At 46.0% G+C, this 19370-nt stretch overlaps 1 protein-coding gene across 1 annotated transcript in view; it reads left to right on the top strand.

The window, feature by feature from the left end:
* PADI2 (peptidyl arginine deiminase 2) overlaps window positions 1-9202 on the top strand; it is a 49282-nt gene extending 40080 nt beyond the window's left edge. Inside the window, exons 13-16 of the mRNA XM_049878066.1 lie at window positions 937-1030; window positions 3251-3336; window positions 5362-5487; window positions 6831-9202. Of these exons, the coding sequence (XP_049734023.1) occupies window positions 937-1030; window positions 3251-3336; window positions 5362-5487; window positions 6831-7064 (540 nt within the window). The 3' untranslated portion in view covers window positions 7065-9202. The remainder of the gene's footprint in view (window positions 1-936; window positions 1031-3250; window positions 3337-5361; window positions 5488-6830) is intronic.
* Window positions 9203-19370: the final 10168 nt, after the last annotated feature.

Below are 19370 nucleotides of genomic sequence, written 5' to 3'. Positions count from 1 at the left end.
TGGTTAGCAGCCTTAGCTCTTAACCACTACGCCATCAGGTTTCCAAGGAAGAAGGAAGTAGGCTGAAATTGGTTTGTATGTTGTCACTGTGGTATGGTCATGGAAATGGACGCTGCCTAGAGCTCTCCAAGAAGTTTGGACACTCTGGAACAGTGGAGACCAACAGAAATAGAATGCAATCCACAATGCAAGCCCTGTATGTAATTTTACATTTTCTGGAGGCCACATTTAAATCGTAAGAAGAAACATGTGAAGTTCATTTTAGTAATAGCGTCTATGTAACCTGATATAGCCAAAAATTAGCACTTCAACATATAATCAATATACAATTATTAATGAGATTTTACGTTCTTTTTTTTCATACTGTCTTCAAAATTTAATGTGTATTTTACTCTTATAAACCAAAAACCAGATGGTGTCAAGTTGGTGCCAATTCATGGTGACCCCAACTCATGGTGAATCCCTGTGCTTCAGAATAGAACTGCGCTCCGTGGGGTTTTTACATAGCACATCTCAGTTCAGACTAGATGCAATTCAAGTGCTTGATAGCTGCACGGGGCTGGTGGCAACCATATTGGCCAGTATATTCTAGAGAGCAATGGGGTATGGACCTAGGGTTCTGGAAAGAGATTCTTTCGTTTCCTGAAGTGGAAGGAATGACTGTGACTTTAAACTCTGGAAATGTGCACATGGCCTGGCCTCTTGGCCCCACGGAGAAGTTCCTCCACTCTGAGCTTTGCCTTGATGGCATTCTGCTGAGATGGAGGAATGTCTGTAGCAAGGAGGGTGAGGCATACTCCTCTGAAACAGAGAGCGCCCTCCCAGGCAGCCTTTGCCACTCTGTGTGGGGAGGCTGGAGGCCACGTGCAGAGGGGGCTGGGATCCTCAGGGCAGGGGCTCCCTCTGCTGACACTGTCCCCCTGGATTCCCTCACAGCAATTCCGGATGCTCATGGCCAGCACCTCAGCCTGCTACAGACTCTTCCGAGAAAAGCAGAAGGAGGGCCATGGGGAGGCCATCATGTTCAAAGGTGAGTGGGCCACGTGGACAAGTCCATGATGTTCATGAACTCGTGGCAGAAATAGGAGGTCCCGAGCTCCCAGTGAGACCCTCAGGAGGACTGGGGGGATGAGCACTTTGTCCCTGAGCCCCAGGTCCACCTCCCTGGGGCATCTGTCTCACTCCATGGTTTGTGAGGTCGCCTGGTGGGAAGCAGCCCTGCCCTCTCGTGACCCTTGTTGTGACAAGGGTCCGATGAACCTTGCCCAATGTTCCTTATCGTCAACAGAAGGAGGTGCTTCTTAAAGACCTAGTATATGCTTTACATGTGGGAGAAAGACCTGGTGATCCTCTCCCGGAAAGAATACAGCCAAGGAAACCCTATGGGGCAGTCCTACTCTGTCACATGGGGTTGCTGGGAGTCGGAATGGACTCAACAGCACCTAACAACAACAACATATGTTTAAACGGCACCAGACCCAGAGGAGAGTTAAGTGGCTCAAAACTGACATGGGATCTAGATTCAAGGGACTTACAGAGAGGGAGATAAGAGAGAAAAACATAGAGAGTGTGGTTGTGAACAGGAAGAAAAGTGAGCTCCTACTGACACCAGTAGGCAGTCAGACACCATTCAGCACAGTCGGCCCCAGAGGGAGAAACTATCTGCTTAATTTAGACGCCCACAGAATTAGGACGGACAGGGATCAGGTTTGTGCTTGAATTAATTATGGAAAGAGGGAAAGTTGATCAAGTGAGGACAATGAGCCAGGCTCAAGAGGCCATGACAATCCCTTATACAGTTTTTCTTAAATGACTTTTGTCACTCTTCAGGTTGGTATCCCCAATATGCCTCACTCCTTGCTTCCCCCTGTCTTCCCTCTCCAAAGACAGTGTTCTGACACTGACTGGTACCAAGACAGACAAGGCTAATTTAAGACCATCATCCTTTTTAAGTTCTCCACCGATGGAAATTTTTTTCTTGGATTGCCAGGCACAAGTCCTGACTTTCTGGAGGCTTCTTTAAACCCCAAAAATGACCCATGAACAAGTTGCTGTGCAGTTGGCTTTGATTCATGGCGACCCCATTGTGTCAGAGTAGAACTGTGCTCCATGAAGTTTTTAATAGCTGACTTTTGGGAAATAGATCACCAGGCCTTTCTTCCAAGGCACCTCTGGGTGGACTAGAACCTCCAGCCTCTCAGTTAGCAGTCAAGTGTGTTAGCCATTGGCACCACCTGGATGTAGGGACCATTATCTGTGTACAGTGGGGCTGAGTGGTGGTATGGAGGCAGCTTGGGTACAAAGTCCAACAGCCCAAGCTCTTTGCCCCTGACAAGAACAAGCCTGGGAGATGCAACGGACCAGCAGGTGCACCCCAGATCAGGCAAAAAAAATGGTCACGAGCATAGGCTCTGAGTCAGACCGCCTAGGTCTATATACTGGTTCTGCCACTTGCTGGCTATGGGACCTTGGACAAGTCACTTAACCTCTCTGTGCCTCAGCTTGCTCATCTTTAATGATAGTGGCTACTTCACAGGACTGAAGGAGCCCTGGTGGCGCAGTGGTTAAGAGCTCAGCTGCTAACTGAAAGCTCAGCAGTTCAAATGCATCAGCTGTTCCTTGGAAACCCTGTGGGGAGTTCTACTCTGTCCTATAGGGCTGTTATGTTATGACTGAGGGGAGGATTAATGAGTTAATCCGTGTAGAGCATTTAGAAGAGTGCCTGCCACATAGTAGGTGCTCAATGGGGATTAGGTGTCACTCATCAGGCCAGAAACTACATGGGCCATCATAGTGGAATAGGAGGCAGAGGCAGGCACAGCCCAGGGCAGGGCCCAAGCATGAGGCAGGGCTAGAAAACAAGGAAGTGATGCCTCTGGGCTACCTCTGCTCCTGCCACACTCATCCTGGTCAGCTGCTCATCCTTAGGATTGGGCTCTAGGCAAGAGGCTCAGGTGGCTGCCTACACCCCCCACCCCACCCCACTGGCCAGAGAGAGTGAAAGCAGCTACCCCTTCTCCTTGGCCCTGGTGACATGGCTGACTCTGGAGAAGGGAGTGTGTGCTACCGTTCCCAGGCAGAGGGGGCCTGATTTCTCCTGCAGTCGCCTTCCTATGCCCCAGCCTGTCCTCAGCCCCGTCCCCCACCCCAGCCCAGCAGTTAGCTTAGGGGTTGGGGGGGACCTTGGTGGAGGGGGCACCCAGCTTGAGTTCCTGAGGCTGGACCTTCCCCTGTTCTCTGACCCTCACAGGCTTGGGTGGAATGAGCAGCAAGCGAATCACCATCAACAAGATTCTGTCCAATGAGAGCCTCTTGCAGGAGAACCAGTACTTCCAGGTGAGGGTGGGGCGGGAGCCTAGTGGTGCTGGGGGGCTGGGGCAGAGGGCCACCAGGAAGGACGAGGTTGTGCCTGATGGTACCCCTCATGTCTTTGGGGCTCCATGGGAATGACCAAGAGCTCAGGGGCTCCTGCCCAGTTACGTAAGCGTAGGAAAGGACTTTGACAAGTGTTCAGTCCAGGCCCCTCACTTTACTCCTGTGCTGAAGCTGGACAGTAAAGGCGGAGATGGAAGGTGGGATGTGCAGGTCAGCAGAGGCTTGAAGCAGGCAGAGACCTGGAAAGGAAGGCACTCTCGGCAAATAGCCAAGGTCTCCATAAGGCTAGAGCCCATAACATTTGGGGGAGGCACACCCTTTTTGATGAAAGCTACAGACCTGTTCTCCAAAAAAATGAGTATATGAACATATGCCTTAAATTTTAAATAGTTTTAGGGGGATCACAGATCTCTGAAGTTTTCTGTCTATGGATAGACCCCACTTTCTGAGCCCCTAAGTCCTAAAGGTTGTATCCAGATGTAGAAGCTAATCAAGAGGATTGTATTTATCTGAGCTAAATCTCCTTTTATTTGTGTGGGCATATTTAAAAGGACCAAGTTTAAAAAAATAAGCAAAAAACTCAACTCGAACTGGTTTAAACAAAAAGGCATTTTTGGCTCATTTAAGAGGGAAGCCCAGCAGTAGTGTGGGTTTCAGGCGTAGGTTGATCAGGGCTCCAGCTCTATTTCTCTGCACTTCTCGGGCTCTGCAGGTGCCTTCATGGTAGGCACATGGCTGGAAAATTTTAAGGGCTCACATTCACCTAGCACACCATCCACGATTAGAGAGCAATTGAGCAATTGAACATTAGCCTTGCATTCTACTCTGACTGGGCCAAACTGAACTAATCACTGTGGCCAGGGGAATTCCATATGCTGATTGGCTTACTCTTGGCTTACTGCCCATCCCTGAATCAATCACCAGGGCAAAGAGACAGAGGTGAGAGTCCACTAATCAGCTTTCACTTGGAGGTGAGGGTACGGTCAATCCAACCTAACGAAATGGCTGTTACAGTGCAGGGGGAGGGGCAGGATGGAACTGAAATGGCTGTTACAGTGCAGGGGGAGGGGCAGGATGGAACTGAAATGGCTGTTACAGTGCAGGGGGAGGGGCAGGATGGAACTGAAATGGCTGTTACAGTGCAGGGGGAGGGGCAGGATGGAACTGCAGTTGCTGCAGTTTTGTGCACTACAGTTCACAAAGGTGGGTTTAAACACAAAGGCATTATTCACTCACGTAAATGGAAAGCCCACCAGTGCCGTGCGTTTCAGGCAGAGGCTGATAAGGGCTCCAACTTCATTTCTCTGCACTGCTTGGGCTCTGGCTGTTTGCAAGTTAAATTTATTAAGACTATCCCCTTGGTGGTCATTTTTTTGGCATTAGGTAGATCTGAAGTTAAATCTTGACCCCACCACTCCTGGCAGTGAAACTTGGGCAAGTCACCAAGGACTGTCTTTGATTCTTTCTTCTCTAAGAAAACAGAATAACAACAGCATCTACCTCATGGAGTTGTCGTGAGGCTTAAATAAGGAATATATGTAAAGCACCTAGAACAGTGAGTGGCGCTTAGTACATATTAGCTTTTATTATTATTATCAAAATCATCATCAGTGTTGTTCTTACCTTTCTGGGTGGCCTGAGGAGTCATTGAGATACTGTGTAGAAAGTACTTAACACAGGGTCTGGCTCATAGTAAGTGCTCAGTAAATAACAGCTGCTATTATAAAAAAAAAAATTTTTTTTTTATTATCATTTCTGTGGCCTTCCTCTTTATTGTTATTATTACTACTAGTACTGAGCCCTGGTGGAGAGGGGCGCTGGAGGAAGTGGTAGGGTGCCGAGTGAGTGCTGGAAGTTCTCTGAAGCCCCAGGGCCCTTAGCCTGAGGCTGCAGACAGGGTGGGGTTGACGAAGGTAGCAGGGACAGGCCTGGGTGGCAGGGGTGTGACCCCTCACCCGCCTGCCCTCCTTCCTTACCCCTGCCCAGCGCTGCCTGGACTGGAACCGTGACGTCCTCAAGAAGGAGCTGGGGCTGACAGAGCAGGACATCATCGACCTGCCCGCTCTGTTCAAGATGGAGGACCGCCAGGCCAGAGCCTTTTTCCCAAATATGGTGAGGGTCCTTAACCATCACCCCAGACCAAATAGGGGCAGCCGGATGCAGACAGGGCCCTCAGCTGAGGGTGGCCTCATCCTGCTCATCCCAGGCGCTTCCCCTTTCTGGGCTTCTGTTCCCTCCTAGGGGTGATAGACTTGTCCTGCTCCTCACTGGGGTGCTGGGGGATCCTTTACCTTAACAGATAGAAAAGGGTTTTGCAAAAGTTAAAAAGCCCTTTATGCAAGGGAAGGAGCCCTGGTAGCGCAGTGGTTAAGAGCTTGGCTGCTAACCAAAACATGAGCAGTTCGAATCCACCAGGTGCTCCTTGGAAACTGTATGGGGCAGTTCTGCTCTGTCCTACGGGGTCACTATGAGTCGGAATTGACTCAACAGCAAGAGGTTTGGTTTTGGGTTTTATGCATAGGAGGGATTCTTATTATTATAGAAGTCAGTCCTCCGTGAGATAGAAAGAGGTTAGAATAATATACACAGACATACACGTGTATGATCAGATGCATATATACACACATTCACACATATACATGCACATAGACATAATCAGATGCGTACACATACACGTGCTCAGGCATATATACAGATACGTATACAATCAGACACACACACACATTCTCACACATATAAACATAATTAGGTACATCTATACATAAAAAAAAATTTTTTTTTATACATACATGCACACACATAAATACACATGCATATACATAATCCATACGGTTTTCATGGGCTAATTTTCAGAAGTAGATTGCCAGGCCTTCTTCTAAGTCTGTCTTAGTTTGGAAGCTCCACTGAAACCTGTCCCCCTTGGGTGACTCTGCCGGTATTTGAAATACCAGTGACATAGCTTCCAGCATCAGGATAGCATGTGAGCCACCACAGCATGACAAACTGACAACAGGTGGTGGCACATATCATTCTGTTATACATGAGATTGCTATGAGTTGGAGCCGATTCTATGACAGCTGACAACATGTAAATAATCAGATACATATATACATGCACACACATACATATATGTATAAACACAAATGCATCATGCACACACATGCACCCGCGTAGATTATGCACAAACGCAATGCACAGAGCCATGTGCAGGTACCTGGACATACACATGCACACATAATGCACACACATATCTACCTTTGCACACACATCCATACAGAGGCAGGTTGCCTGGTTTTCTTAGCCCCTCTGTGCCTCTGTTTGCTCATCTATAAAGTGGGGATAACAACAGCACCTACTTCATAGGGTTGCTGTGAGAGTTCAGTGAGCTTAGAAAAGTTCAGGCACACAGTAGGTGCTCACTCAGCAGGAGCTGTTGTTGCAATCCCCTGTCACAGGTGAACATGATCGTGCTGAACAAGGACCTGGGCATCCCCAAGCCGTTCGGGCCCCAAGTGGAGGACGTGTGCTGCCTGGAGACGCACGTGCGTTCCCTGTTAGAGCCCCTGGGCTTCTGCTGCACCTTCGTCGATGACATTTCCGCCTACCACAAGTTTCTGGGGGAGGTCCACTGCGGCACCAACGTCCGCCGGATGCCCTTCACCTTCAAGTGGTGGCACATGGTGCCCTGACCTGCAGGGGCCACTGGCGCTTTCCTCCTTCCCTGAGCTCTCCAGACCCCTCGCGCCCATCCCCCAGAGGCTTCACCTGCCTGACATGGGCTGGACTGCCCCATGGGGAGACCTTCAGGAAGTGGGGTGGATTTGGGGCATCTGTACCTTGCCTTCCCTGAGAAAGGCCTCAGCATCTACTGCCACCGACCACAGTGAACCTCAACTCTGTCCTTCTTAAAAGTAACTGGGAATCTGGCCAGTGTGTGCATAGCCCTGACATGAAAAACAAACACAGAGCCATGCACCCAATCCATTTCCCAAAGAATCCTTAGTGTCTGGTCCAAAACTGAATAAGGGGAGAAGGAAAGAAGGTCCGGAATCGCCAGTTCTTCCAGTAGCCTTGCCCTGAAGTTCAAGGTAGAACACATGGGACCCCAGACATACCTTAAGCTGCCATCATCACTTCATCATCATCATTTTAATTTCACCTCCCTCAGGGCTTCCAGATGGCTGCCCCCAATTATTCATTCCTTACCAGCCTCTCTCAAACCCTCTTGGCTTTCTCTCTGTAGTGTGGACACCTGGCTAGGCCTCCCCACTCCAGGAGGGTCCAATAACCTAGCTTAGATTAGAACCTTCCCTGGAAACACACGTTATCAGAGCAGGCTTCTCCATTTGAGAGATGCTACTTATGCCTCATTTTTCTCGTGGACACAACCTCTCTCAGACGCATGGGGGTTTCTCCCCAAACCAGCATCCTTCTGGCCCAAGAGTTGTGTGTAAACATGCCCTGGGGTCAGGCATACCATCGTCACTACACTTCAGGCCCAAACCTTCCCCCAGGGCATAAATGATGACCTTCTCCTCTTCCCCAGACATCAGACCCAATACACATGGACCCTAGCCTAGGCCTCCTGCCTGAACAGCCAGTTCTGGACCAGCTGCTGGCCTTAGAGATGGATCATCTCATTGATATTCACCAGCACATTTGCTGAAGACCTTTTCATTGGGATATAACCAGATCAATTCCCTGGCACCAGCTGAAAAGACTCAGTTTTAACTGTAAAAAAGGGCCAGTTGATATCAGGAGAATGAGTGAAACATAATTCCATTTTGAACGTTAAAAAAAAACAAAACAGTTTACAACCAGTGAAAAGGTTATAAATTTGTATTTTTGGAAGAACAAGATTTTCATTTTGGATTATTTCATTCAATCATTCAGCAGATATTTATTGCATGCCTACTAAGTGCCCGGCACAGGGCTCTGAGGATGCAGCATCAGCAAACTGGACCTGGCCCCTGCCCTTCTTGAGCTGGTCAGTCCCTGACATGCAATGCCCACGCTTAAATGGCCAGCATTTGCCCTTTCAGTGGTGTGCTCTTCAGAAATGCCAGCCGCTCTATTCAGGAAATGCACAGGGCCCAAAACTTCTTGCAAGTCACTATCTCAGTGAAATGGGAGGGGAGGCACCTTTAAACAGGCCTCTTTCCCATCCACCTGTGTCAGCACCACCTGACCGGTCAAGCCCCAAAAACCCTTAGAAGCTGTGGTCCTCCCTATGGGTCAGTGGCCTTTCCTTTTGGGCCAAAGCCCCAGCCTCTCCAGCCCCAGAGCTGGAGACACCAAGTGCCTACTTGAGGGTGTTTTTCTGGAGATTTAGGGTTTGTCATGTGTGTGAGTTTGGCTAATGTGGGTTTGTTCATTTTTTTTCCTAGTCTAAAAGGGAAGTGAGCGCCTCCTATGTGGAAACAGTGTGTCTTTCTAGATTTTTCTAAAGCTCTTCTGGCTTTATTGATAAGTCAGTAATTTCTGGTGTTTCTGAAGCTGCTGGGACTCAGAGACGTGTTCGCAGCTCGCTAGCGCAGCCAGTGTGACTACCTTCAGTGTGAACATTCCCCGTGGACACATCGCTCTTCCCCACCCCCCACTTATATAAATGTAGGCCTAGAATAATACACTTCCGTGTTGCAAAACTCAGCCAAGTTCCCGTTTCAATCTTTATTGTGAAATAATTTATGTAAGAGGGCAGGAAGTATCGTGCAAATGGCATGAAGCAGGGCACAGTTTCAACTTTCTGGAGAGAGGCCATGATGGAGTTAGAAAAATGTTTGGGGGAGAGCCTCTGACTAAACAGCAATAAAGTAAATGGCCAAAGGGGAAGCAGGTGGCTGTTGGTGTGATGTTCTTTGCTGCTTCGTAGACATGGGCTAGGGTGATGCAGACCACACATGGGCCCTCTCCTGGTCCTGCGGCCCTCACTGTTCTGGGCTCAGGATCAGGGCTCTCAGCAAAGGTTATCTCAGAGGTTCAGAATCCCTCTGCACACTTAATAGGCACATATTACATGACGCTGGGTGGGACAAATAATTAAACGCCTGGCTACTAAGTGAAAGATTGGTGGTTCGAACCCACCAAGAGGTGTCTTGGGAGAAAGACCTGAAGACCTGTTTCCAAAAGGCCACAGCCATGAAAACACTATGGAGCACAGTTCTACTCTGCAACACATGGGGTTGCCATGAGTTGGAATCGACTCAACAGCCACTCGTTTGGTTTTGGTTTTGGTTTTATTACATGGCCAGCATCCAAGGTCAAGATCAATACCAATAAATAAAATCTGGCTATGTTTCTCTGGTGGAGCTTCCCCAAAAGCAGACCCTGAGATGAGGATTTGGGAGCAAGTGACTTATTAAGACAGTGCCTCCAGGAGAAACCAGTAAAGGAGTGGAGGGAGCAGGACAGGGAAGGAGAAGAAGCCAAACAAGGGTGTGAAGCCTCAGCCTGATCACTGAGGGGCTCCAGAGCAGAGGTGGCACGTCAGAGTTGTCCCATCCTGAGGCTGAGTTTTTGATACCTGCACTAGTCGTTGGCTATGAGGACTTGGACTCTCTGAATGGACTAGGGCCCCTAGTAGCTCACAGGCAATCATCTGAAGATCATAGCTGAGAGCTATTAGCACCAAAGTCACAGGAGCTGGGGAATGGGCTCAGAGAGCCAGGAAAGTATCTCGGCAGGGCAGTGTCCACTGGTCGGCATAATGTCAGATTCTGACAACATGGAATTGTTACACATAGGCATTTGTGATTTGATCCATGGTAAAAAATCCGTATCATACGGGGTCTTTGTGAGCAACTTTCTGAGGCCCCAAAGTGGAACCATCTGGCTAACTATTGGGCTTAGAAGCCATTTTCAGACTCTTTAGGATACCTCTGAGGACCTTCTCGCTCCTAAGCCCCATCTTGGACTTCTAGACTAGCATTCTGCTGCAGCCATTTTTAGAGGCCACTGCAAAAGAACCATGTCAAAATGATGATGCCTAGTTCTTTTACTTCTAAGTGTAACCTGTGGATTCAGCCCTCTGAGATAATCCTTCCCTTTTATATTCAACTAATGTGGTCTAGGAAATCCCAGTGGCATGGTGGTTAAGAGCTATGACTGCTAACTAAATAGGTCAGCAGTTCAAATCCACCAAGCGCTCCTTGGAAACCCTATGGGGCAGTTCTACTCTGTCCTATAGGGTCACTGTGAGTCAGAATTGACTTGACAGCAATGGGTATGGGTATAATGTGGTCTAAGCCACAGCAAGGCCAGTCTTTAATGGGTTTCCTGTTTCTGAGGCTCCCGAAGCGATGCTGGTGTGTTAGACAAATTCACTCTGGTGGTAATTTCACATCTTGGCCGCTTACCCACGTCAAGACTACTGAAGGTCACCCTGAGACTTCTAGAACAGCACCTTCCAATAGAAATAATAATGCAAGTCACATATGTAATTTCAATTCTTCTAGTAACCACATTTTAAAAAGCTTAAAAAAAAAAAAGTAGCTAAGAAGTTTCCTGAACACAACAAACACTTCAAGGGACAGTGTAGCAGAGGTGGGAGTCTGGGGACCATGGTTTCAGGGACTTCTAGGTCAACTGGCATAACAAAGTTTATTAAGAAAATATTCTGCATCCCACTTTGGTGAGTGGTGTCTGAGGTCTTAAAACTAGCAAGCGGCCCTCTAAGATGCATTAATTGGTCCCAACTCACCTGGAGCAAAGGATAATGAAGGATACCAAAGACACAAGGAAAATATTAGCCCAAGAGACAAAAGGGGCCACATAAACCAGAGACTCTATCAGCCTGAGACCAGAAGAACTAGATGGTGCTCAGCTACCATCAACGACAGCCCTGACAGGGAACACAACAGAGAGCACCCGACAGAGTAGGAGAAAAGTGGGGTGCAGAGCTCAAATTCTAGTAAAAAGACCAGACTTAGTGGTCTGACTGAGATTGGAGGAACTCCAGAAGACTTGGCCCCTGGACTCTCTGTTAGCCCAGAACTAAAACCATTCCCAAAGCCAACTCTTCAGACAAAGAATAAGGTGGACTATAAGACAGAAAATGATACTCATAAGAGTGTGCTTCTTAATTCAAATAGATACCCGAGACTAAATGGGCAGGATGAGAAGGCAGAAAGGGATGGGATCTGGTCGAATGGACACGGGAAGCCTGGGGTGGAAAGGAGGAATGTGCAGTCACATTATCGGGATAGCAACTAGGGTCACATAACTGTGCGTACAAATTTTTGTATGAGAAACTAACTTGAGCTGTAAACTTTCACCTAAAGCACAATAATTATTAAAAAAAAAAAGTGAAACTCATTTTTTAACTAGATCGGGAAGTCTTTTATTACGGTACATTCAGAGAATATAAATGGTTGAATCTGCTTCTCTCCATATATTTTTCTTGGAAAACTACTCTCTTTTTTTCTTTCTCCCTTTTTTTCTTTTTTTTTTTTAATACCACCACTCCTATACACACACACCCCCCTGTGTGTATGCCTGTGCGTGAAGGCATGGGAACTACTGTCCTACAGAGCCACAGCATTTGTCCCCACTTGGTATAAAACAGTTGTGTGCCTTATTTAAGAAAACCGACATCAGGAACTGGTGGGTCCACTTTATCTTGCTTTCCAGGTGAGGCAACTGCTAGGTTATAAAAAGGCCACAGGACTCAGAGTCAAAAAGATAAAAAGACTTAGGTCAAAAAGAATTGCCACAAATTATCTATATGAGACCAAAGTGACAAAAGTGACTCTAAAACATAGATGAAGAGCTTAGGGGACAGTGAGCCTAAATTAACAGGAGTGAAACACACAGCAGAAATAACAAGAAAATTGACATAATGTGAAGAGTATAAAGAGTGTCACTGAACAATATGTGTAGAAACTGTTATACGGGAGCAGGTTTTGATGTGTATATTTACACCAAAAATTAAATGAAATGAGTTTTTTAAAAAAAGACCTGCCACTACCTGTGGGGGCTTGGATAAGACACTAAGCCTCCCTGGGCATCTGCTCACCTGTGGAAGGGCTACAATATTTTCTGCATTACCTTTCTCATGACATAAGGAATAATGGGATTGTGGATGTAAAAGCTTCATAAACTCTAAGGCTTTGTGTGACTATAAGATTACTGATAATGATTTTTAAACGCCACATTCTAATTCACAGTGGCAGCATAGCACAGTAGTTAGGTACGCAAACTCTGGAGGCAAAATGCCTGCGTTTGTATCCAGGTGTTTTCTGCTTATTAGTTGTGGGAACTCGGTCAAGTTATTACCTAACTTTCCTATGCCTCAGTTTCCTCATAATAAAAGCACCTATTTTATATAGGTCTTTAATTTTAATAATATTTTTATTTAACCTAATACATCTAAAATATTATAATTTCAACATGTAATCAGAATGAAAAAGTATTGAGATGGTTTACATTCTTTTTCTCTTTTTTAAGTCGTCAAAATCTGATGCATATCTTATATTTATATCACATCTATTTGGACTAGCCACATTTTAAGTGCTCAGTAGCCACAAGGGCTAGTGGCTATTGTTTTGAAAGGCATACTTCTACAATCTGCTCTGCCAGGATAAGCCCCAATTATGGAAATAGGCCCCTTCCTTAAATCCCCAGAGTCTAGTTAGTCTGACTGCAGTGGTTGGCAAAAGTTTGCTAAAATACTGAGATTCAACACCTCCACAACAAAAAGACAAATAATCCAATTAAAAAATGGGCAAAGGATATGAACAGACACTTCACCAAAGAAGACATTCAGGCAGCTAAGAGACACATAAGGAAATGCTCAAGATCACCAGCCATTAGAGAAATGCAAATCAAAACTACAGGGAGATACCACTCACCCCAACATTACTGGCATGAATCAAAAAAACAGAAAGTAACAAATGTTGAAGAGGCTGTGGGGAGCTTGGAACTCTTAAGCACTGCTGGTGGGAATGTAAAATGGTTCAACCATTTTGGAAAATGATATGGTGTTTCCTTAGAAATACCATATGATCCAGCAATCCCAGCCCTAGGGATATATCCTAGAGAAATAAGAGCCGTCGCATGAATAGACATATGCACACTCATGTTCATTGCAGCATTATTCACAAAAAGATGGAAACAACCTAGATGCCCATCAACAAATGAATGGATAAACAAACTATGGTACATACACACAGTGAAATACTGTGAAACAATAAAGAACAATGATGAATCTGTGAAACATCTCACAACATGAATTTTGAAGGCATTCTGCTGAGTGAAATAAGTCAAGCACAAAAGGACAGATACTGTATGAGACTACTATTATAAAAATTCATGAAAAGGTTTATACACAGAAAGACACAACCTTTGATAGTTACTAGGGAGGGATTGGTGGGGAGGAAAAAACACTAAATAGTCAATCGATAAGTGGTAACTTTGGTGAAGGATAAGACAGTACACAATTCTGGGGAAATCAGCACAACTTGACCAAGGCAAGGTCATGGAAGCTTCACAGACACACCCAAACTCCCTGAGGGACTGAATTACTGGGCTGAGGACTGGGGCCCATGGTCTCAGGGGACACCTAGCTCAATTGTAATAACAGTTTATAAAGAAAATCTTCTACATCCTACTTTGATGAGCAGTGTCTAAGGGTCTTAACAGCTTGTAAGCAACCATCTAAGATATTCCACTGGTCCCTCTCCATCTGGAGTAAGGAAAAACTGAAGAAAACCAAAGATACAAGGGAAAGATCAGTCCAAAGGACTCATGGACCACAACTACCAGAGCCTCCACAGACTGAGTCCAACACAACTACATGGTGCCCAGCTACCACCACTGACTACTCTGACAACAGAGGGTCCCAGATAGAGCTGAAAAAAATATAGAACAAATGCCAACTCACAAAAAAAGACCAGACTTACTGGTCTGATAGAGACTGGAGAAACCCTAAAAGTATGGTTCCTGGACACCCTTTTAACTCAGTACTGGAGTCACTCCGTAGGTTCACCCTTCAGCCAAAGATTAGACAGGCCCATAATACAAAACAAGACCAAACAGGCACACCAGCTCAGGGGCAGGGACGAGAAGGCAGGTGAGGACAGGAAAGCTGGTAACGGGGAACCCGAGGTCAAGAGGGGGTGAGTGTTGACATGTCATAACGTTGACAACCAATATCACAAAACAATATGTACATTGATTGTTTAATGAGAAACTGATTTGCTCGGTAAACCTTCATCTAAAGTACAATGAAAAATACAGAAAAAAATTTATTATAATATTGATAAGAGAAACATAAAATAGATATAATCCCTCCCTATCTCTGAGGTGCAGAAGACGTGCCCTTCCAGAAGGTCTTCTTGCCTGAAACACCACCACTCAACTTTCTCTTGGACCCAATGGAAAGGGAAAACGTAACTCCCTCACCTCTAGCCTCCTTCCCCTTACCATTCTACAAAATACAACTCGATTATGCATTTTAATATAAAATGTTGTCTTGGGGATCCCAGATCAGGGGAGTTGAGGTCCGCATTTCATTATCTCAGCCTCTTCATTCCACGTGATACCTGAGCCACACCTTTGCATACACAAAAGCCTGTGGAAGTGGGCTTTCCCCCAATACAAAAGAGAAAAAACCCATTGCCATTGAGTCAATTTCAACTCACAGCAACCCTATAGAACAGAGTAGAATTGCCCCATACGGTTTCCAAGGAGCGCCTGGTGGATTCGAACTACCAACCTTTTGGTTAGTAGCCATAGCTCTTAATCACTCTGCTACCAGGGTTTCCTATAAAAAAGTGAAAAAACATAGCCAGTGATAAATCCTGCCTCCCCAGCAGCACCCATCCAGGATTCTCACCCAAGTAATATGAGGTCCGTGAAGATGATGGCAATGTTATTGTAACAAAATCTATTGACTAACACCAAATGGCAATACCTGTGATGTCTTCTCCAAATGGACAACCAAGAAAGGATATGGACAGGCAGCCTTGTCTCAAGCCTGGCTGATGTGAGAAATCTACTTTTCACCTGTTTCACCCACCATGGTGCTCTGCATACTATCAGCCCACCACCACTCTCGCACCCGTGCAACTCCCACCCCTAGCCAGCTAGGCTCTTGCTCAGCTGTGATTTTTGAGAAAGCAAAAGTCTTCTCTGGCTAGTCTCTCAGCAATGTTTAGGTCAAGCCTGCTTTTGCCTCAACCACTTACCATCCATAAGCTGTTGTTATTGTTGTTGTTAACTGTTATCGAGTTGGCCCTCAACTCATGGTGACCCCATGTACAATGGATCAGACTGTTATGATCCACAGGGTTTTCACTGCATGGTTTTGGGAGGTAGACACAGGTCTTTCTTCCTAGTCTAGAAACTCTGCTAAAAATTGTTCAGCATCACAGCAACACACGAGCCTCCACTGACAGACAGGTCATGGCTGTGCATGAGGTACGTTGGCCAGGAATCAAATCCAGGTCTCCAGCATAAAAGGCAAGAATTCTACCACTGAACCACCACTGCCCTCTAATCCACAAGCCAAGGTACGCTTTATCACAGTCATGATTATACCCCAAGATGGCTCTTTCAGACAATCTCTGACCAGCATTCCAAGACCCTACCCCCATGCCACTGAAGTGATTAAGAAATACACTTAGCCTCCAAAAGAAACGGTTTGTTTTCCTCCTGATGGCAGTTCCTGGCACATAGTCGGTGCTCAACAAATATAATTCGAATGAAAGAATGAAACATCTGTACAGGCAGGCAATGGAAGCAGAAAAATCAACCCAACCAGATGCGAGGTAATAATAATGTTATGGATTGAATTGTGTCCCCAAAAAATATGTGCTGTAAATCCTAACCCCTATACCTGTGGATATAATCCCATTTGGGAATAGAGTTTTCTTTGTTACGATCATGAGGCTATATCAGTGTAGGGTGTGTTTTAAACCAATCACTTTTGAGATATAAAAGGAGCAAATTAGGCACAAATGCAAGGAAGCACACCAAACCCAAAACCAAACCCATTGCCATCGAGTCAATTCCTACTCATAGCGGCCCTATAGGACAGAGTAGAACTGCCCCACAGGGATTCCAAGGAGTGGCTGGTGGATTTGAACAGCTGACTTTTTGGTTAGCAGCCAAATGCTTAACCACTGCACCAGGAGACACAAATGGAAGGAAAGATTGATGCCATGTGGAGATTGCCAAGGAACCGAGAAAGAAGCTGAAAGAGACAAGAATTTTCCCCCAGAGCAGACAGATAGAGCCTTCCCCTAGAGCCGGTGCCCTGAATTTGGACTTCTAGCCTCCTAAACTAAAACCAAACCAGTTGCCATTGATTATGACTCATAGCAACCCTACAGAACAGAGTAGAACTGCCCTATAGGGTTTCCAAGGTTCGAATTGCCAGCCTTTTTATTATTATTATTTTTATTGTGCATTAAGTGAAAGTTTACAAATCAAGTCAGATTCTCATACAAAAATTTATAAACACCTTGCTATATACTCCTAATTGCTCTCCCCCTAATGAGACAGCACAACCTTCCCTCCACTCTCTCTTTCCGTGTCCATTCAGCCAGCTTCTGTCCCCCTCTGCCCTCTCATCTCCCCTTCAGACAGGAGATGCCAACATAGTCTCATGAGTCTACTTGATCCAAGAAGCTCATTCTTCTCCAGTATCATTTTCTATCCTATAGTCCAGTCCAATCCCTGTCTGAAGAGTTGGCTTTGGGAATGGTTCCTATCTTGGGCTAACATAAGGTCTGGGGACCATGAGCTCCAGGGTCCTTCTAGTCCCAGTCAGACCATTAAGTCAGGTCTTTTCACGAGAATTTGGGGTCTGCATCCCACTGCTCTCCTGCTCCCTCAGGGGTTCTCTGTTGTGTTCCCTGTCAGGGCAGTCATCTGTTACAGCCGGGCACCATTTAGTTCTTCTGGTCTCAGGCTAATGTAGTCCCTGCTTTATGTGGCCCTTTCTGCCTCTTGGACTCATAATAACCTTGCATCTCTGGTGTTCGTCACTCTCTTTTGCTCCAGGTGGGTTGAGACCAATTGATGGATCTTAGATGGCTGCTTGCTAGCGTTTAAGACCCCAGACGCCACTCTCCAAAGTGGGATGAGGAATGTTTTCTTCATAGGTTTTATTATGCCAATTGACTTAGATGTCCCCTGAAACCATGGTCCCCAAACCCCTGCAACGCTGGCCTTCAAAGTGTTCCGTTTATTGAGGAAAGTTCTTTGCTTTTGGTTTAGTCCAGTTGTGCTGACCTCTCCTGTATTGTGTGTTGTCTTTCCCTTCACCTAAAATAGTTCTTATCTACTATCTAATTAGTGAAAACCCTCTCCCTCCCTCCCTCCCCCATCTTGTAACCATCAAAGAATATTCTCTTTTCTATTTAAACTATTTGTCGAGTTCTTATAACAGCGGTCTTATACAATATTTGTCCTTTTGCAGCTAATTTCACTCAGTATAATGCCTTCCAGATTCCTCCATGGTATGAAATGTTTCATGGATTCATCATTGTTCTTTACCAGTGTGTAGTATTCCATTGTGTGAATATACCATAATTTATTTATCCATTCATCTGTTGATGGGCACCTTGGTTTCTTCCATTTTTTTGCTATTGTAAACAGTGCTGCAATGAACATGAGTGTGCATATATCTGTTCGTGTAAAGGCTCTTATTTCTCTAGGATATATTCCGAGGCGTAGGATTCCTGGATCCTATGGTACTTCTATTTCTAGATTTTTAAGGAAGTGCCAAATCGATTTCCAAAGTGGTTGTACCATTTTACATTCCCACCAGCAGTGTATAAGTGTTCCAGTCTCTCCACAACCTCTCCAGCATTTATTATTTTGTGTTTTTTGGATTAATGCCAGCCTTGTTGGAGTGAGATGGAATCTCATTGTAGTTTTGATTTGCATTCCTCTAATGGCTAATGATCGAGAGCCGAACTGCCAATCTTTTCGGTTAGCAGCTGAGTTCTTAACCACTATGCCACCAGGGCTCCTCTAGTCTCCCAAACTGTGAGAAAATAAGTTTCTGTTCATCAAAGCCATCCACTTGGCTTTAGAAGGTGTTTCCCTTAAAGCAGCACTAAGAAACTAAGACAAATAGCCACCACTTCTTGAATGCTGATTACAGGTCAAGCACCAGCCAAGCTGAACGACATGGCATGAATTTTGAAGGTCAAGGTGGCCAAATGGAAGCAGTTCACGGGGTGGAACCTGATGTCCCGCGCTCCTCATCTCATCTCATTCTCACGACACAGCTAGAAGTGACTGTCACCACTTCGTGTATGAGGAAACTGAGGCTCAGAGAAAGGAAGGGACATGCTCCAAGTCACACAGCAGGATGCAACAGAACCTGGATTCACACCCAGATAGATGTCAGACTCCAGGAGCCCTGGTGGTATAGTGGTTAAGAGCTCAACTGCTAACCAAAAGGTTGGCAATTCGAATCCACCAGCTGACGGGTTTGTTTTTGGTTTTTTGTCTGACTACCTCATTGAAGTGGGTTGAACCGCATCTTCCACCCTAGCCCTAACCCCCACCCCAAAGCCAAACCCACCTCCACTGAGTCGATTCTGACTCAAAGCAATCCTACAGGACAGAGCAGAACGGCCCCATAGGGTTTCCAAGGCTGTGAATCTTCACAGAAGCAGACTGCCACATCTTTCGCTGGCGGAGCGGCTGGTGGGTTTGAACTATCTACCTTTTCATTAGCAGCCGAGAGCTTCAACCACCATGCCACAAGGGCTCCTTGTACTAACCCCCAGTACCTGTGAATGTGACCTTATTTGGAAATAGGGACTTTGTAGATGTAATGAAGTAAGTTCCGACGATCAGGTCATTCTAGATTTAGGTTGGGCCCTAAATCCAAAGACTGGTGCCCTTTATAAGAGAAAGGAGAGGGAGATTTGATGAGAGAGACACAGAAAGGAGGCTATGCAAAGGCGGAGGCAGAGACTGGAGTTATGCAGCTACACGTCAAGGAACCCCAGGGGTTGCCGGAAGCCACCAGAAGC

Source organism: Elephas maximus, chromosome 3 (genome assembly GCF_024166365.1).
Source record: "Elephas maximus indicus isolate mEleMax1 chromosome 3, mEleMax1 primary haplotype, whole genome shotgun sequence".
In the NCBI taxonomy this organism is placed as follows: domain Eukaryota; kingdom Metazoa; phylum Chordata; class Mammalia; order Proboscidea; family Elephantidae; genus Elephas; species Elephas maximus.
Note: the sequence above shows the minus strand (reverse complement) of the source record. Positions and strands in the feature narration are given on the sequence as shown.